A 14,902-nucleotide genomic window follows, 5' to 3' on the forward strand; every position below is an offset into this window, starting at 1 on the left:
CTCCTGCAGCTGTAAGAGACCAAGGCAGTGGATATTTTTCCAAGTATAAAATCCAAACTCTGAGCCAATGAATAGGAGGAAAGAGTTAATAATTTATTCCCATTTCCCCACTTTTGATAAATGATGTAAAAGCACTTGGGCAGATAAACTTCTAAGAAATAGGGGTAGAAATACCATGAGAATATTTATGAGTATAAACTTCTGAATGATTTTTTTTAAGAAAAACCCCAATCCTGTTGTGTCCTTGACTAAACACAAGTGTATAAAAAAATTAAAAGCATAATTAAGCACAAGTCTGAGGTTCAGCCAGAGACCTGCAGTTCTGAGTCCTTCAAGTCTCCTGGGGAATTGACACATGGCAAGGAAAAATGTGAACAATGCTGGGAAGCTCCAGTGTCCCAAGAGAGAGCCACAGCATCCTGCAACACCATAAATCCAGACCTCTGCTCTCCTGCTTTCTATTCCAGACTACACCTTCTTCAGGACTGGAGAAACATAGCTGTGCCTTAATCTATCACCTTTTTTTTTTTAAAAATCAAAACCCATCCTTCTTCCAAAGCCCCCAACTGTGAGGCCACAAGGACCAGAGCAGCTCCTCCAGGCACAGAGCAGCATCCTACTGAGGGCCCTGCATCCCAGCCCAGCCTTCCCAAAGGAGAAGCAAGCAGCTGAAATCCAGCTGACTGTGGCCTAAGGAATTGTCCATTTATTCTGTCTGACCTGTATTATTACAGTATTGAATAAGAGCAGCAGACTAATGGATAAAATCTTAATTCAAATCTTTTCTACCAGCTCGTAAATTAAATGGGAAAATCTGTTCCCCCCTCGTTTTGAACAAGTGTTAAATCTTGTCAGTGCACTGGGGCATGTACTGATTTCTCTGATACAAAGCTATTTACAAACCAAAATCCCACTTCAGCTAAAGACAGGAGCACTGAGCCCTAAATCCATATCAAAGGTGGTATCTTAATAAAAAAAAATTATCTGCTTAAAAAAATAAACTCCTTTAGCACCGATGACAGCAGTGAAACACCTGGTATCCATTTGGTCATTCCCAGAGGTGGAGATCAGGGAACATCAACTCTGCAAACATAAAGGCCATAAAGCATAGCCAAGCTGACAGAGATCCAGAAGTGGAGTCAGCTCAGGTTTCATTTCTTCTTGAGTTCACTTAGAGCCTTCTCCTAGAGACAAACAGGTCCAAGGGGTTGCCAGACCTAGTCTTGTGCACAGGCCTAGCATTTGCACAGGCTGCTTTTCACCTTTTAGCTCATGTTTCTACTAGAACAATCTACAGAGCTTTGTAGCATTCCAGCCATATCCCAATGTCTGGGAGAATTCTGTATGTTGTTTCTGTATATTTCCAGTGTGTTTGCTCTCAGTTCATCACTCAGAACCTTTCTCTAAGCTTGGGTTACATGGGTAGTATAGAAAGGATCCCAGGGGTTACACAAATGTCCTTCTACATCTTCTTATTTCAGCAAGGAATTTAAGGGGATGCCCAGAGAAATTTGGACTCTTTCACTCTGTAAAGAATATACCAAGCCCACAAAGAGTTTTCCAAAAGGGATAAGCCTTCAGAAAACACGGGAACATTCCACATTTGAAGTCACTTGATACAGGACAAGGAATGGGACTTTAAAATTATGTGGTTTCCTACTAACTCCCCTAGTAGATCTCCTACACCCCAACTATACAGCACCAAAAATAAAAGCCTTCCCAGCCAAGACAAGACACACAGATCCATATAATTCTCTTTCATGGGCCACTCCTGATGAGTTGCTGCCTGGGAATCACCAACCTCTGGATCTCAAATCATATTGTGAGATCCAGCTCAGTGATTCAAGAAATCTATGTCCATGGAGTTTGGATTTATCAAACAAACCAAACATTAAAGTTATTTTTCATCTTATCTATAAGCTATAACCAGAAACAAATATTCCTATCTTTCTAAGAACATTTCCAAGGATAAAGCAGACTATAAAAGTACATGCGAAGTTTACACATTAATGCCAGGATCTCCAAGACTGCATCGTAAGTAATTCAGGTCTGGGGGTTTTCCCTTGTACTTCATCAGATTTGTGGCTTCTCACAGCACAGGAGTGTGAAGGGGAATGGCAGCTCATGTTCTGCTAGTTCTTATTCTAATTCCAGAGTAGCTCCTGTACATCTGATTAGAAGGGGGAAAAAAAATCATCCTGCATTTAAGCTATGCTTTTGTGTATTTATGGCCCCTCATTCTCCCTTGGAGCAAGCAAACACGAATCTGACTCACACCTGTCTGGCACACACAGCAGTCAGGGATACATCCTGCAGAAACAGCAGGCACTCTCTTCACCTTGAGAAAATTCAGCACCAGGGGGCTGAGTATGCTTGCTAAATGAGTGGGTTAGCAAACCCTAGCTGCTTCTTTTTCTGCTGTTCCAGATGCTTGGAGTTTGGATTCTTGCCCTGTTTCTGCTCAGCGCAGCAGAAGGTAAGTGTATGGGGTTAGTGTTTGTATTGCCTTTCCATGCTGCTGTATTTCTCACCTGTTTTCTAGATATTATTGTACACCCTGATGCCTTAAAACTTACTGATTAATTAATGTGATTCACTTCTCCATACAGGAATGGTGAGATTAGAGTGTGCATGTTGTCTGTCTTCTCCACTTTGGGAATTCTGCCCTAGGAGTAAGCAAGAAAAGCTGATGTTTCCTACCTCAGAACAAAGTTACTGCTCTACTAAACATAGGAAATTATTTCTTGCACTCTTATTAGTGATAGAAATGGAAAAAAATCCAGGGCCAGGGGGTGGAGGCAGTCTAAAGAGGGTATAGCTTTGTATTCAGCAGAAGACAATGGCTTGTGCAGTGTAAGACTTCTCATGTAAGCTGTTCAGCACAGTCCCAATTTATTGCTGATTACCTGCAATGTTTTGGCTTGGAATTAGGAGAAATTCATCAGCTGTCTCTGCCTTGGGCAAAGCAACAGCTGGGGGAGGATACCCAAGGACTTGCACAGGATACCACAGGATACTGTTGATATCATTTGCTGGTGAGCAGTAGGGTGGCTTCTCTCCTTGGGGTAAACTGCAGCCTCTCAAAATCTGGGAAAGGGCAACTGCTGGTCTTGGCTTTCTGGAAACTCTGGGATTTTCCAGGAACAAAGAGACCCCCAGAGAAGCCATGCTATGAGTTCTGACTTCTCATTCACACATTATTGTTTTTATCTTCATGCTACAGGCAAAGAAGTTTGCTATGAAAGGCTTGGGTGCTTCACAGACGATATACCATGGTCTGGGACTACAGAAAGGCCAGTCTACAAATTGCCCTGGAAGCCAGAGAGTGTAGACACTCGTTTCCTCCTGTACACCAGAGAAAACACCGAGGACTTTCAAGTAAGAGCTGCTGTGGTTTAAACATTAATGAATCACCTGCACAATTTGTTAATAAACACGGACTCCAGCTGTGTTCCTGAAAAGTGTTAAAAATGGCCAAACCTCCACTTGATTCAAAAGATCACCTCTTCCAGCTCCTTGGGAGGGTCCCCACTGAGAGCTACTGGGAAACTGAGCATTTTGGGGTAATATTTCTCTACAGATAAAATCAAAAAATGCTGAAGTCTTGTCTGCTCTAAGATAGGTGTCAAAGCTTGCTTTGAATGGAGATAGACATAAACCTTCATGTGAACTCTTGCAGATGAGTTCAACATTGCAAAACTTTTAAACTCCTGCACAGATAAGCACAGTTCAGGTCTTTGCAGCTTGGAAAACTTATCTACAGAAGGTAGATTTAAAGGTTTATTAAGTTCTTATCTATACTAATTTAATGATTTTTAAAATCTACATTAATATAGGAGGTGTCTGCTGTTGATAAGTCAACAATTGAAGCCTCAAATTTTAATCCAAGCAGGAAGACCAGATTTATTGTGCATGGATTTGTAGACAATGGAGAAGAAAACTGGCTGTCAGACATGTGCAAGGTAGGTACCACGGGGACACCCTTAATTTGCATTTATAAACACACTCATATAAATTGCCTGTTTTCTCTACTTCTAACCAAATTTTCTCATGGTAATCATAGTGAAAAGAAAGCAAAAAATAGTTCACATTTTCAGACTGTTACCAAATGGAATATGTAGCTTTGCACCTTGAGGAAATCATGGGGTAAAATGCATTCAGCTTTTCTCTCTAGTCCAGTGAGTGACAGGAAGGTTTGGTGCAGTGAACGCCCTTTACTTGATAAAAAGAGCACAAACCCTGGAGCAAGATGCTGGCTAGGATTGGGGTGATTCCAGAAATAACTGCAGACTCATAGCTCCTGCATCTTATTTCTCCAGCCAAGAGAAGGTTTTTAGCTGTGGAAGGTCTGTCAGGAAGGTTTGAGCTGAGCACGTGGGCTGGCCATTACCAAAAGCAATAAAGACATAAAAATGTAGCTCCAAAGGGGACCTCAAGGGGAGCATTTCTAGCAAAGCTTTCAATCTATGAGCACTGAATGTAGCAAAGTACTCTGCTTTATTGATTTTTGTGCTAATTCCACAAATTATTTCTTAACCCTGCCCCTATGCAAAGTGCAATTCCAGCTTGTGGTTTTCTCAAGTCCTCCAAACATGCTTTTAATTGCAGCTGGAGCTAATGAAAGCCCCTAGTCATGCAGCACAGAGCAAAATACCTGTTGTTGGCACTTTGAGGATAAGGTTTTTCAACCATTAACACAGCTATAATTTTTTTTTAAATAATGTATTCCTACTTTACTAATGAGAACACTATAAGGAACAAGGTGAAACTAAAATCAAGGCATTTTGCATTTATTGCACCCCAATTGCCTGCTTCCTTTTGATGCTAGATCAAAAGAAAAGGAAAATGATGGATGATTGTTGGATTTGTCAGTTAATAATTTGTTTAAAGTAGCAGACTGATGTTTTTATAGTTTTCTGTCTTACATTTTGCACTCTTAAAATAGACTTTTTTTTCCTGGAACTACACAATCAATGAGATAGCTCACAATTTTTTTCAGCTTGTCCTTTAAATCCATTTGATCAATTTTCCAGGATGTAGAGGCATGAGGTAAATCTTTAAATTCTTCTTCATCTATTACAGTAGCCTGTGTTTTATCACAATACTCTAGTTTATATTAAGAAACAAATTGGTCTCAGAGAATCTTTTCAATAAAGAGTGGAGCAAAGGGGATTGTGAATACATCGATCCTCCTATGTGTATCTGTTACTTGCTTTCCATTAAGCAATAATCCTATCTGCATATTGATTTTTACTACTTCTAGCATGGTCACAGACACTTTTATAGCCTTTTTTGTCCTCTGTCAGTTGTTGCCATATACTTAAGCTGCTAAAATAAAATAATTTTAGCCAAACAATCCAGCTCAATGGAAAACAGTGAAGCTTCTGACCCTGTGGCAAAGTCTCTGCCTGCAGATACATATTTCCAAATAAAGCCATAAATCCAAAATCCAAGAGCTTTTACACCATCTTATTAAGACACATCCTCTTTCCTACAAATATGCATCAGAAAACCACTCTTGACTTTTACTATCAAAAATATTCTAATTGAATTTGAGTTAAAGTAGTACTTTTAAATCACTGAAGTGAATAGGTGCATAAGTAGAGCTCTTATTTACTGTTACATATTAAGTTTGATTGAAAATAAAAATTGAAAGTTTCATTATTGATACTGTTTTCCTTTCTGTAGAAAATACTCCTCTGGTTATCTGAAATGATGACTAAATTACATATCACCCTCTTTCAGCACTGTGTGATCACACAAACCCCTGTGAGCACACATCCATGCCACAGCTTTGGTTTTCAAAACATTCTCACACAAATCCACACAACATTTAGCGGCTCAGCCTCAATGACCAACATGAACTGATCCCATACTGCATTTACCACGGTTTTTACTTTTGTTTTACAAAACAGAGGTTGCTTACTGTGGAAGATGTGAACTGCATCTGTGTGAACTGGCAGCGAGGGGCGTTGTGTCAGTACACCCAGGCAGCGAACAACGTCCGCATCGTGGGCGCTGAAATCGCTTATTTCGTGAACGTCCTCATGGTAAGAGTCTGCTGTTTCTAAAGCTGTAGCTATAATCATGGTTTGAAAGAAATACAGCTCTGGAGCTTTCACAAATGGGGGATGTAGCCAGCAGAAAATATAGTCCACTACTCCATGATCAGTTGTGCTGAAAACAAACATTTTTTAAAAGGAGAGTACTGTGTCATAGCAGCGGGGCCTGCCAGCTTAAGGAGAGGGAATTCTACAAGAAATTCTCATGGTACAGCCAAAGAGTTACTCTGTAGATGTTAACAAATGCAGTGTAAAACTTTAAATATGCTGAAATAATGGATATGGTGAACTTTTTCATGGAGACAGAACCAAAGAGTTGACAAAACACCAGAAAACCAGCTGGCAGCACTGGCTGGGGACAAGCAGGACCCAGCAGATGCCCCAGGGAAAGCTGTGATGGACAGTGCCCAAACCCACAGGAGGTGCCCCCTTTTGCAGCCAGCTTCACACTGGAAGTGAAGCTTGCTCTGAAGCTTTCTCTTAATCTAATTGCTTTCAACAGAAATTTCCCATAAGAGAACTATAAATAACTAAAACCAGAGAGTGTGCTGGGTCTAGCAGTGCTCTGACCCACCTCTCACTCTCCACACCTGCCTTGCAGCTACTGGATTCCTGCCCAAAAAGGCTGAAGGCAGTTCTCCTCTCATGCCCTCCCCCAGCTGTGCAGGTGTAACCAAGAGTTGCTGCCTGGAACACTCTCACAAGCCAGACAAGCATTCTGTGAACCTTGAGGGGCCCTCTGGAAGGATACAGAGCCTCTCAGGACTCTTGACAGAGCTGTCTGGAGTTACAACAACCTCCAAACCAGGGCAGCAGCTGAATAAGGAGGTTTGGGAAAATCTGTGTGTTGGACAGAAGCAACTGGCAAAGAGTTGCTGAAATCCTACAGGAGTTCCTGAGTCAGCAGGCAAATTAAAAGGAGTTTTCCAGCCCCTTTTTAAGTGTTCCACGCTGCTGATGCAAACTGCCCTAGCAATGTTTGCTTGTTGCTGTTTTGTCAGGATGAATATGGATACTCTCCAGCTGATGTTCACATCATTGGCCACAGCCTGGGAGCACACGCTGCTGGCGAGGCCGGCCGGAGGCGCCCGGGCATTGGCAGAATAACCGGTCAGTGACTGCAGCCACGCTCACACCACAGCCACCAAAACCAGTGCTGCTATTCACTCTCCCTTGTGGGTGCAGCTGTGAGCTGCAGTGCACTCAGGGTGTAAATTTTCTCTAAAAAAATCTTTTTTCTGTTTCTCTGATTCTGCTTCATTTCTTCTGTATTTTTCTTTTTCTTCCTGGATTTTTCAGCTTCTTTTAGACTGAATTTTTTTGGGATCCTCCCTGGTGGGGAGTCCTGCTTATCTCAGTTCTTATGATTTGAAGAAAACTCCTGAGCTCATTAGAATTTTGTTTCTCGTGTTTGTTAAAAGGTCATCACAAAACTTAGCAGGTCTCTCCAGGCTGTCTGGTTATATCTTTGTAATCTGGTACATTTCTTTCTTCTGATGGTACAAACAAGGCCTTGTGGCTCACTTCGTGTCTGATGCACAAAATGGCTAAGAAATATGCAGTTATTTTATCTTTATACCTATTTTTACCCAATTAACAATAGACAAGTATATTATTTTTCTTAATGCCTCAATGGCTCTTCACTTATGTACTCCACTATGGCATTTTCTGTCCAATCACTTACTACTACCCAAAAACCTCTAGGAGAAGAACATGAAGAAGAAAGAAGGGACAAGAGACAGCACCTTAAATCTTCCATCTTGTCTCCTGTTCTCTAAACTAACTTATTCACCCAGTGATTTAAGAAAATTTTTAATCTACACACTTACACTTTCAGCTTTTTCTATGTAACTTGAACATTTGTTCTCGTGTATCACTATGAAAACATGCTCATGAATTTCATGTTATATGAAATTCACTGTTTTTCTGGATCTTAAAACTAAGTATTAGAAACAAGGGCACACACTCAAGTGTTTCAGACTCCAACACAGGGGGTGTTGGAATATCACAGAACTCAGCCCTTTCACACTGTGCCCCAAGGAGCAGGGCTGTGGCAAGGGGGGGAAGAGAGTGTGATGATTGTTTTGCTTGCACATTACACAGCAAAGGGGTTTTTTACAACACCTTCAGCACTTACAGAGGTAAAAGCTATGGGTTTGATCTCCTTATTCATCATGTAGGCAATGCCAAGGGCATTGTGCATTAAGCAGAGTGGCCTTTCGCTCATAAAAGACAATTTTGGACATTATTAACAAAACCCTTTTCAATTGTTATTTTTCCTCAGGGGTTTCAGGCGCGGTGAAACTTGGACTAATAGTCTACAAAATTCAGTTTAAAAGCAAACCCAAAATATGCTGCCTAGGGACAAGAAGGGATGCAAGTATAAGGCAGCAAAACCTGTGTAACTTGCAAGACTTTACAAGCACCTGAAATTGCTGCAGCAATTTGGGAAGCAAATTGATTCCATTTTCTGCTAGGTTCAAAAGCAAAGCTCATTGCTTCAAAACTAGATGTTTTTCCCAAAATCTGGAGCCTGACATAGGCAGGCAAGTTTCAATACCTCCAAGCAGGTGGGGTGATATCAGAAAAAATTCCTCTGAGTACTCTCAAGCAAGGGACTCTGGAAACCACACAGATGGATCAGTTACTTGGGATGCAGACACAGCAACCTCAGTTTGAGCAATGGATCAGAGAGAAGTTCAATTAAAAAAAAAAAATAAAGTTAATTCCAAGTGCTGGCATTCAATATTGCTGTAAGTATTTAAAGCAGTAAAATTTAACAGGCTTCCCACAGGTGACTTCCTGGGAGAAAAGCCACTTGGTAAGAGAGCACAGGCCCTCGTTTTATTAATGCCTCTATTACTTAGATATAAGGAACCATAGGCAATCATAGGTCTGATATTCATTATATGCAATCAATCAATTATGTGTAAAATGATTCTACACCTACATCTCTTTATTTATACATAACACTACTCTTTTTCTCTCAGGACTGGACCCTGCACAACCTTATTTTCAAGGCACTCCAATTGAAGTCAGACTGGATAAATCTGATGCAGAATTTGTTGACATTATCCACACTGACTCAGCTCCCACAATCCCCAACTTAGGTGAGTATACAGCTGTACTGTGCTGATTATTTATTATTTCCTGTACTGAATTATTTATGCCCTATGGCACTTAAATGTTCTGATTGTTCACTGAGGTTGTTGTGCCGTGGCAGAACAGAACAAATTCACCACTTTAGTCACTAACAGCTCCTGTCCTAAAGCACCAGGCACAGGCAAACCTGAGGCCAGCAGCTCCAGGTATGAGACAACATTAATTTAAAACATGCTTACCCCTGTTTCAGGTTTTGGCATGAGCCCAGCCATAGGACATATTGACTTTTATCCAAATGGAGGAGTGCAGATGCCTGGGTGTGAGAAGAACCCTGTTTCACAGATCGTCGATATCGATGGCATCTGGGAAGGTAAGTGTGCTTTTTGCATTACGAATTCAGGGGAAGGCCACCCCTCACAGTGCAGCCACTTATTTTCCCTTAATTCAGGTGTTTTACATGAGCTTTTGGTGCATCCACCAGCAATGGCAGCTGCAGACTGCAGTGAAACAAAATCTTCAAAACACACCACTTTTCCAGAGCTTATTAAAAAATAAACAAGACAAAGGGTTTGCCTCTGGAAAACGTGTTTCCTCTAAAGGATCTAATATCAGAAACAAAAGTTGCTGGAGCTGTGCCAAATATTTCGAAGGGTCTTTAACAACACATTGCATTTTGTGTCTAATTGCCCAGCAGCAGCACTGCTGGAATTGGGCAAAGATGTTCACAGCTCCTCCTGGGAGAGCTTTTCCAGCCGAAATTCTTCCAAGACAGAGCAATTAATACGATTCCTTGTTAAATTACGGATTACAATCCGAGTTGCATTGAAGTGATGTCATTGTGTCTATTTTTAGGCAGCTAAAAAAAGACTGGCACGTACTTGCTCAAATACGCTGCTCTTTGTCGTTTTACACGGTCCTGATAAAATCTCTAAGTATCAGAGAATTCCTATGCATCTTTCTAAAACTAAATCTCACATAAGATTAAAAAATAAATAAATAAAGAACCCCGAAGATTTCTACTGTGGAGATTTTTCAGCACATTATTATCTGAGCTCTTTTTTACACTACAGCAAACACCTTAAACTCTGGGAAGCCATTAAGTGATTTGTGAGAGCTAGCCTTTTACTCCAGGTTTTATTCAGTGCAGCTGGAGGCATTACTTTTTCATTCTCCCCTCCCCTTTTTTTTTTAATAGAGTAAACTTGTTATCAATAATGGGGAATTAAAGCACAAAGAAATAACTGAGTAGTATATGGTCTTCTTTTTAAACTAAAGTCAGGAAAATACAGGCAACACAAAGAAAAATAATATATTCATTATTTTAATCTAAGAGTCTCCCTTTCTTAAGCACCCCCCAAATAATAATAATTTTGTTTTGAAGCCCTCAGCTGGAGCAAATCAGCACTGCCCTAGGAAGTTCACTGTTAAATACTTTTCATTTGGTTTTCTTTTGTTATGGTAATGAAACTGTTGCCTACAAAAGACCTGCTTCAGGCAGCTCTGGTTTCTATTGTTAAACTCGGTCAGATTGCTTGAATAAGTGTTTTTTGAGGGGCAGGGGCTGGGCTGAGCTGCACAGTCGGTCTCCACAAAGCATTTCAAGTTTGCATTTTGTACCTGTTGAGCCAGTGACATTCCTTAGGGCATCAGAAGCAAGAAAGGTTCCAACCTCAGGTTCGACACCCAGGAATTGTGGCGAGGCTTTGGAGGAGGAATGATGCATGGCAGTGACGTGGGTTTCTTTCCTTGAGTGGTGGGAGAAAAGGGGAACTAATCTGGGGGCATCTTTCCATAGGAACTCGGGACTTTGTGGCCTGCAACCACCTGCGCAGTTACAAGTATTACTCGGACAGTATCATCTACCCTGACGGATTTTTAGGCTATCATTGTCCTTCCTATGATCTTTTTCAATCAGTAAGTATTTCTCAGAGCTTCAGGATGGACCCTATTGAAAACATCATTAAAAAGAAATCCTTTGACTAATTTTTTTTTTCTTTTCCTTGGCTGGCTGGATAATGTTATTAATAGATATCTTTGTTTTCACTAGGGAAACTGTTTCCCATGCCCAGACGACGGATGCCCAAATATGGGTCACTATGCAGACAAATTCAAGGACAAAATTAAAAATGATTTCATGAAATTTTACCTGAACACTGCAGAGGCCAAGGATTTTCCTCGTGAGTTTTGAATGCTTCCATTGCTACCTGCTCTTTGTAAAAGATTTATTTTTCTGTTTGACAGTTGACTTCAGCAGATGAACAGATCTCATCACAGTGCAAAGTCTCTTCTGTTCCTCTTGCTTTCTCCTCTTTTGCTCTACCACTAATGCCAATTTGGGGCCCTAAGGTACAAGAAAGCTGCTGAGAAACTCAGCAGAGTGTAGTGGAGGTTACTGAGATGTTCAGTGGACTGCAAGATCCAAGGAGAAGGGAGGAGAGACAATGCACAGAAGTCACAGAGAGGGAATTTCTCATTAAACAGCATGAAAATGACAGTCACAGTGTCAGTGGTTAAAAGCAGGAAGAGGGGCCCAGGGAAACCTCCATCACTGGAGATGCCAAAAACTCCATTTGACAAAGGCCAAGAACACAGCTGGTTTCAGAACTGGATGGGCAATCTGACCTCCTTTACAACCTCAGTTACCCTAAACACCAGCTCTCATGACACACTGCTTAGTGTGCCCTTGTAAGCACAAATCAGAATCTTCTTGAGTTCCTTTTGTCAATGGCACACTAAAAGGAAGTTCCCACCCTCAAAAATTATTTTCCTGGAGCTTCAGAATTTTTTTGTGCTGCTTAGATTCTGTACCTGTATTTGTCCCTAACATCCCTTTATTCCCAGTTTCACTCTGTATGAAAACCTTCATGGTCAAAATGCTGAGATCTGTATCATATTTACTACAATACAGACTAGTTTTCTCTTTTTATTCTCCCAGAAAGTAACACAAATGTCTTCCATTTCTTGTGTTGATCTCATTAGGACATAAGGAGAGATCTAACTCACTGGTGATATGTATCTTCTGCTCTCAACTATACTGTACAGACAGGAAAACAAACAAACAAAAAAACTAGAATCTGATAGCTTGATTATTTTTTATATTGTTATTTATTATTTATTTGATACATTTATTATTTATTTTATAGCCTAAGTCACTGTATTTCTTCTCTGTAGTTTGGAGGTACAAAGTAACCGTGACCCTCTCTGGAAAGAGCAAAGTCAAAGGATATGTAAATGTTGCCCTGTATGGCAGTGGTGGGAACACAAGGCAGTACCAGATCATCAAGTAAGTTAAAAATTCAATAGAAAAGAAACTTTTCTTCCAGAACCCTTAATTTGTATTTGTAATTGATAATTCTGTTTAAATTGATCTTATGAAGAGAGAAAAGAAAGGCATCATGTCAGGCCCACCTGCCTTTGCTGCCTCTGAAAAGCAATGGTTTGGGATGAATTACATCACAAATCTGGCAAGAATGTTGCTACCATAAAATAGGATAAACATTGTCTCTCTGCTAAATTTCTGCCCTCTCACCATCACAGCAGAGCTTTTGACAAGACTGGTAATTAACAGTAAATGCTGCCATGCCTCACCTCCATAAAATGCTGTTTTTCACAGGGGTACCCTCAAACCAGACAACACTTACACAGCCTACATTGATGTGGAAGTTAATGTAGGAGAAATTACCAAGGTCAAATTTCTTTGGAACAACAACTTGATAAATCCAACACTTCCTAAACTGGGAGCTGCAACTATCACAGTAGAAGCTGGACAAACTAGAACAGTGTAAGTATATCCATTGGGAAAATCTTGAAAGTTACTGGAGGAGATAGGTGACAAAATTAAAAGTGCACTGGAAGCCTTTTCACAAGGAAACTATTTAAGGCATTAAAAGGAAAAGCTTCTTAAGGAAACTTTTTCTTTCCTTCCTTTCAAGATGTTGTTCATCCACAGTTCTATTCACTACCACTTCAACCCTTTGCCTTAAATAACCTCAAAGAAAAAATGAAAATCTCTCCAGACTTCAGAAGAGCAAACTTTCTGTATAACTCTTTGGGTGAAAAGAAAATTAACACTGGCTGGGATTGTCAGCATCATTCTTGCCAAGCTCCTACTGTCCAGAAAAACAGATTATTTGTGGGTCTGATTCACTGTCAGCTGGAACCAGCCAAGTATTCCATAGGTATTGATGACCCCTAAGGTCATGATTGACTAAAGAGGATGGTGATAATAAACCTGCCCTTCCAATGAGGAACACCAATGCTTGGAGCCTGCACTGAAAGGGTACATCTAAAGCTGAGGGAAAGAGGCTAAAATTGATTTGGCTAGACTCTGTGAAGTATGGCTTGGATATTCAGATTATAGAAGCATGATTTACTGATCCAGTTTTACTAATTCTCCTGGTCAGTTATTTATTTTATATTTTATTTTATCTTCCACATCATGACTTGGTATCCAGAACAGGAGCTACATTCAAAATTTTAGACCTATTTTCAAATGCACAGTTAAAATTCCCTCACTTAAAAGACAACATGGGAGGGGGAAACAGTTTCCAGCAAAGTGGAATGATTACAGCCAGGCAGCACTTGAACTCGCCTTAAAGCAAAGGTCCTAAGTCTGGCTGTAGTTTCCAGTCACCAAAGCACATCGCTGACAAAGTGTATTTCTGTGGAGAGGAGCTCTTTGGCCTCTGCACAAGTATCTCTAGATAGATCTGTTTCTTTAGAGACAGCACAAAATCTGGGGGAAAACCCCAAAAGTGTAACATTAAAGTAAGGAATGAATACACTCTATCTATGCTTTCCACAGCAGTAATATTTCAAATTTAGAAGCTCGAAGTTTGTTCAGTTGTCTCAAATGGCAAATCAGGTTGTGTTAACATCAAAATAAATCCACTTGTATAATTTCAACAGCTGCTGACAGCTCAAGGTGCTTTTGTTTCCTTTCTCCTCAGGTACCGTTTCTGCAGCTCTGAGACCGTGAGGGAGGATGTTCTGCAGACCCTGACTCCTTGCTAAAAGCAGATTTGGATCCCCAGACCCTTGCTAAAAATAAAAGCTACTCATACATAAAACACTGGAATCTGCAACTGCAATACTGATGGTGTGTGTTGTTTTTTGCTGGTTTGGGAGGCAGAGGTTAAGTCTGTGGATACCTCCCTGTAGACAGAATTTTTAGAGTAGCTTTAGGAGTGAATGTGCCAAAACCTGCTGAAGAATTCCCCTGCTTTCAGCCTGTTTCAAAATCATTTCAAGAGAGGAAAGAAGGAAGGTAACAGAAACAAATTCATTTCTGTCCCCGTGTAATCCTGCCTCATGTTCCTCAGTGTTCTGCTGGGCAGGGGGGGCTGTGTCTCCTCTGCTGCCAGAGGAAGCTCATCCTCACTGATAAAACCTCACAGAACTGCTGGGCACCTACTGCTACACAGATCTGCTGCTCCTGGGGACCTCCTCTCTGCTGCTCCTGAGCTTCCCCAGACTGGGGCACTCTGTTCTTTCTGTCTCTCTGGGTGACCTTTCCTCACCCTCCAGCAAGGCTTTAGATTCTGTGCAGTGCTGGGGGTGGAAACCAATTTATTTTGTGTTGGAGCACTACTTTTCTAGTATGGAAAGAAAAAAAAAACAAACAGTGGTATTTTGCTGGGTTTTGGGGGTTTTTTTGTTTTTTTTTTAATTGAATGCATTCTGCCAGCTTTCACAGGGTGATGGGAAGGAGATAAGGGATGTAAATAATAGACAAAGAA

General features: G+C 40.7%; 1 protein-coding gene across 1 annotated transcript; it reads left to right on the plus strand.

The window, feature by feature from the left end:
* Positions 1–1,975: 1,975 nt before the first annotated feature.
* LOC107207153 (inactive pancreatic lipase-related protein 1-like) lies at positions 1,976–14,254 on the plus strand. The gene is made up of 13 exons (XM_015633908.1): positions 1,976–2,034; positions 2,428–2,476; positions 3,224–3,378; positions 3,837–3,962; positions 5,916–6,050; positions 7,064–7,172; positions 9,053–9,172; positions 9,415–9,534; positions 10,960–11,078; positions 11,212–11,341; positions 12,336–12,447; positions 12,778–12,945; positions 14,114–14,254. The coding sequence occupies exons 2-13, from the start codon at positions 2,428–2,430 to the stop codon at positions 14,175–14,177; spliced, it is 1,407 nt and encodes a 468-aa protein (XP_015489394.1). The 5' UTR covers positions 1,976–2,034; the 3' UTR covers positions 14,178–14,254.
* The last annotated feature ends 648 nt before the right edge of the window (positions 14,255–14,902 follow it).

This window comes from Parus major, chromosome 6 (genome assembly GCF_001522545.3).
Source record: "Parus major isolate Abel chromosome 6, Parus_major1.1, whole genome shotgun sequence".
NCBI classification, from domain to species: Eukaryota; Metazoa; Chordata; class Aves; order Passeriformes; family Paridae; genus Parus; species Parus major.